Below are 4,492 nucleotides of genomic sequence, written 5' to 3' on the forward strand. Positions count from 1 at the left end.
CTATGGCTTCATAGTGACCACCTTGCTGATGGTCTGGACTAGAGGCTTCTTTGAGTCGCCTCTTGAACGGGGCTCCGGCGTGGGGACCATGGTGGGTGAGTATGATCCATTCTATATATATGTATATATATGTTTTTAATGTGCTGGTGGTTATGTGTGTATAATCCTTCTGTGAGATTTCTTTGCAGCGTTTTCCGGGACCTATGTGTTTCTGTCCTTTTTAAGATAGGTCCTCTGTAAGCACCCCTTTGCTGGATTCAGAAACCAGGTGCTCGACTGACAGTGTTACCTCACTCGTCGATATTGTGTCCAGCCGGTATGATAGCCCTGGTTCCGGCTTCATGCTTTCTGGACCATGCGGCCAGGTCAGAGGCTTCTGCGGGAGCCTTCTTGATCATGCAAGCTTCAGACGAAGAAGTGAATGACATGCTCTCCCGGCGCCTATTTATACTATAATCGCACTGGTAGAGATGTCATGGGCTGTCGCCGGCCAATGTGTTGTTGGTGTTTTTTCAATGTATGCTTCAGACATGGGTCACGACGAGTGTTTTTCCGTTCAACAGAGCAAGATACATAAAAAAACTGAACTGTATTGTCCGTACAGTATCTGTGACTTTACAAACGACTCAACGAAATGGCCAGAGTTGTTTCCTGACATCATTTTTTGTAACCCGATTGAGTCTCCAGCTAGAGACAACTGTAATATCAGTATCCCATGGTCATCATGAGATTGTTCACTTTATCTGTGGAATAATCAGAGTGGCAAAAAAAACTACTCAGAAAAGCTGAGAAAAGAGCTTTCAGCAAACGATCCAGCGTCAGTAGGGACTGGGCTGAGGAACATCACCATGTACAAGACACCACTCCCACAGTTTGCGGAGAATCAAAAACTGGCTGACGATCTGAATGTGTTTTACTGCAGATTTGAAAAGGATAGTCTACCACCCCCCATCCGCTCTGATCTGCACTTGACACATTCACCTACCACCCCTGCAACCCCCCTCTCTCCCTCCCTCCCCCACCATTCAACTTGTGCTTAAGATCTGTGTAGAGGATGTGAACCGGGTCTTCAGGAAGCAGAAATCTAGAAAAGCTTCAGGCCCAGATGGTGTTTCACCTGCCTGTTTAAAAGTCTGTGTGTCTGCACTATCATGTATGTCTGCACTATGTTTGTACTTTTTTTATACACTAGAAGCTCCTGTCGTCAAGTCAAATTCCTTGTGTGTGTAAACATACTTGGTAATAAAGCTCTTCTGATTCTGATTCTGATTCTGATAAGTGCTCGTTCTTTTGATGGCAGATAGTGTTTATTAGGATGGTTTTACCTGCTCATTGTTTAGGTACGTGTAAGATCATTTTTATGGTCAGTAAACAGTCTTCTACAACCAAGTCGATCTGCAGCAATCTCTCTCTCTTTACGGCGGGAGAACCAAATTAGTGACATACACAAGGGTACATCTCAATTGATTCTCAATTTATTATTGTATAAACAGAGGCTCATATACATCCTTGAGAACTGGTATGAAGTGGTTTAATCGAGGAACATACAGTTTTTTCCCCATTAGTTATCAGAACAGAAAATACAGGCGACAAAAGTATGTTTATCAAGCAAATAACGGTTCAGTATTGCAATTAAGAGCTATGTAAGCATTAATATTTTACATTGGCCACTTAAAATCTTTTATGATTTAGCTCTCTCATGATTATAACTACAAAACTAACCCTATGAAAAAGTGTAAGATAATAACCAGTCACCTTGACTGATGAAGCTAATACGAATGCGCAGGCAAACGCTCAAGCGTGTCACACACGATCCGCATACTCTTGCATAATTGCCACCCTCTCATTAGCATGTTGCCGCAGAGGGGAAAAAAATGTGGAACTACATTCAGAAAAAAAATTGTGATCAAAGGAAAATAAATAGGATGAGTTTAGCATTTCCTTAACCATTTTCCATTTGCCTACTTTAATGACATGTTTAATTACTTATTTATGTATTTAAACAAGAATACGTGTATTTATGCACACATTTATTTATTTGTGTATTTATTTATTTATTGTTTTTGCAGGTTTCGTCCTCCATACTATGCCTATATGATGACTTCAAAAACACTTATGAAGTCAATCTAACAAACTAACTGAAAGATTAAAAAAATATATCAGTGTTTTCACCATTTATGTCTGTACACAATTGTTTCCAGCGCAACTGCAAGTGCTCGTGTTGAAATAAATCCTGACAAAAGCGTTTCTGTTCCCACGGTTACATTGCGCCACTCTGTGGTTTATATATGGACATTAAGAATATAATATCATCATGGCTTTAGAAAGCATCTTTGTGAGCTATTATTTAACGTGATTGAAAGAAATAAGACTGAAACTTGTACCTCCTCCATCGCACGACAGTCGAAACCGACGAAAACGTTGCCAAGAAACGGAAAACTCCATGGTCCTGGTGGAAAGTTCGGCGCATTCTTACTTTTCCAAAAATCAAAAATGAGTAACAATATGAGAAGAAGTCCCAAACAACTCTTGACATCCAATGCATTCAGTAATGACATCAAAAGCATGGTGCTGCTCTGGGCAGAGTTTGCTTCCAAAGTCCATTCGAGTTCAAGTGTCACTATCTGCATATCGCAGACGTGGTCAAATAAAGAAAACGTAAGCCATTTTAAAATAGTAAGTTTTGATTTTTGATTAAGATTTTTTTTTATCACGTGGCATCAAATAGCTGTTACAACTTTGAAGAAAGAAAGGTTAATCTTCATAGTTTTTTATTTACATATTAAAGCACTTCAGTTGTGTGTAGGAAATAAGGAAGCATCAATTAAAGAACTGAAATGCACCGAAAGTCTTCCCATAGATCTCTACACCGGCTGAGAACTGCAACAAACAGCTATAAGCCACTATCTGCTCCCCTGCTAAAGCCTATGATCACGCTGTACACCTGACTGTAGTTTTCTACTGATGGTGTAGTTCTCACACAAGGTGAAATCTCATTTATTAAAAACTTACATATAATTAATTCTCATTAGAAAATAGAGCAATATTATACTACACTCTAAAAAATGCTGGGTTAAATTCAACCCAGTGCTGGGTAAAATAGGGACAAACCCAGCAATTGGGCTGTTTTGACCCAGCGGTTGGGTTAAATGTTTAACCCAATCTAATATGAGGCCATAAGAGCTTCATACATTATATTTATTTTAAAAAATGAGCAAAGTTTTATTTAAATTTTTTTTTAAGTTCAGCATGTTACATTATAGAACATGCAAAACTATTTCATGTCAGCTATCCGTATATATGTTCAATCTATACTGGACCCAAGAAAAACAGAGAAGGTGTAGATACAGTATCAGATTTGTGGTTTTGCTTATATTCCTTTACGTATTTAAGAGTGTTAAACATTTGGAAGGGGATGTGGGTCATTAAAGCCTCTTTTTGCTTGCATCAGCAAGATCAATATCAGGCGCAATATAAAAAATTAGCATTAAGTTACCAAAACAGTAACATTTAAATATAAACATCAATTTACATTTGTTAGATATGTTGTAGATTTTTTTAACATCTTTCAGGTTAATTTAATATTTAAGGTCAGTTACCATACTGTTCAGTTTAGAATCAGTAAGATTTTATTTTATTTTTAAAGAATGCATTGAATTGATTATAAATTCTTGTAATCTTAAAAATTATATATCTCTGGTCATTTCTGAAGCCTCATGTGAGACTGAAGACTGGAGTAATGGCTGCTTTTTTTGGCTGTTTGCATTACAAGAATAAATTTCATTAAAATATAATACAATAGAACACATTTATTTAAAACTTTTACTATTTTACAGTATTTCTGATCAACATACACATAAACAGCCTTTATGAGTATTATTTGTAAAAGTCTGTAGTGTATTTGTTCAAATCTAGGAAGCATTACCGATTTTAAAAACAATTAAGATACTTTACAAACATGATCCACTACATGTATTATTTATAATATTTCTTGAAATGTTATAACATTCCTTGAAAGATAATCAGTGTTAAAGACAACTTGAGTTTTTAAACATACGCTCCATGAACAGCATTTGTGTGGGAGTTTGCTCAGTGTGAAGAGAGTACATTTCAGATAGTTGCATCACAACCCTTTTGGTGTATTGAGTCCTTCAACATGGTTTTGTTCCAGTTCGCCCACAAAATGTCTGTGTCTGCACACACATACACAAATCCTGTATCCCTGTCCACATAGGCTTCACATGGTTCCTTCTCGCTGCATTATTGGATAAAGGGAGGGGGCAGGAATGAGAGAGCGTTCTTTGATGAGTGTGTCTTAAACATGCTTTTTCTCCTTTATTTTGAGAGACTGGGGTGTGTGGAGAATAAGGTTGCTTCGATGTCTACAATATTAATCATGTCAGGTCAGTTTTGTTATTCAAAAAACATATTGTTTCAAACTGAAAATAGTGCCTTAGAGCAAGCCGAATGAGACTATGACAATGAAAATATT

At 37.2% G+C, this 4,492-nt stretch overlaps 1 protein-coding gene across 1 annotated transcript in view; it reads right to left on the minus strand.

The window, feature by feature from the left end:
* Positions 1 to 2,586, minus strand: part of LOC107548517 (cytochrome P450 2J2-like) — an 8,858-nt gene extending 6,272 nt beyond the window's left edge. Inside the window, exon 1 of the mRNA XM_016229224.1 lies at positions 2,385 to 2,586. Coding sequence (XP_016084710.1) covers positions 2,385 to 2,567 — 183 coding nt within the window. The 5' untranslated portion in view covers positions 2,568 to 2,586. The remainder of the gene's footprint in view (positions 1 to 2,384) is intronic.
* Positions 2,587 to 4,492: the final 1,906 nt, after the last annotated feature.

Source organism: Sinocyclocheilus grahami, unplaced genomic scaffold, assembly GCF_001515645.1.
Source record: "Sinocyclocheilus grahami isolate Dianchi unplaced genomic scaffold, SAMN03320097.WGS_v1.1 scaffold349.1, whole genome shotgun sequence".
NCBI classification, from domain to species: domain Eukaryota; kingdom Metazoa; phylum Chordata; class Actinopteri; order Cypriniformes; family Cyprinidae; genus Sinocyclocheilus; species Sinocyclocheilus grahami.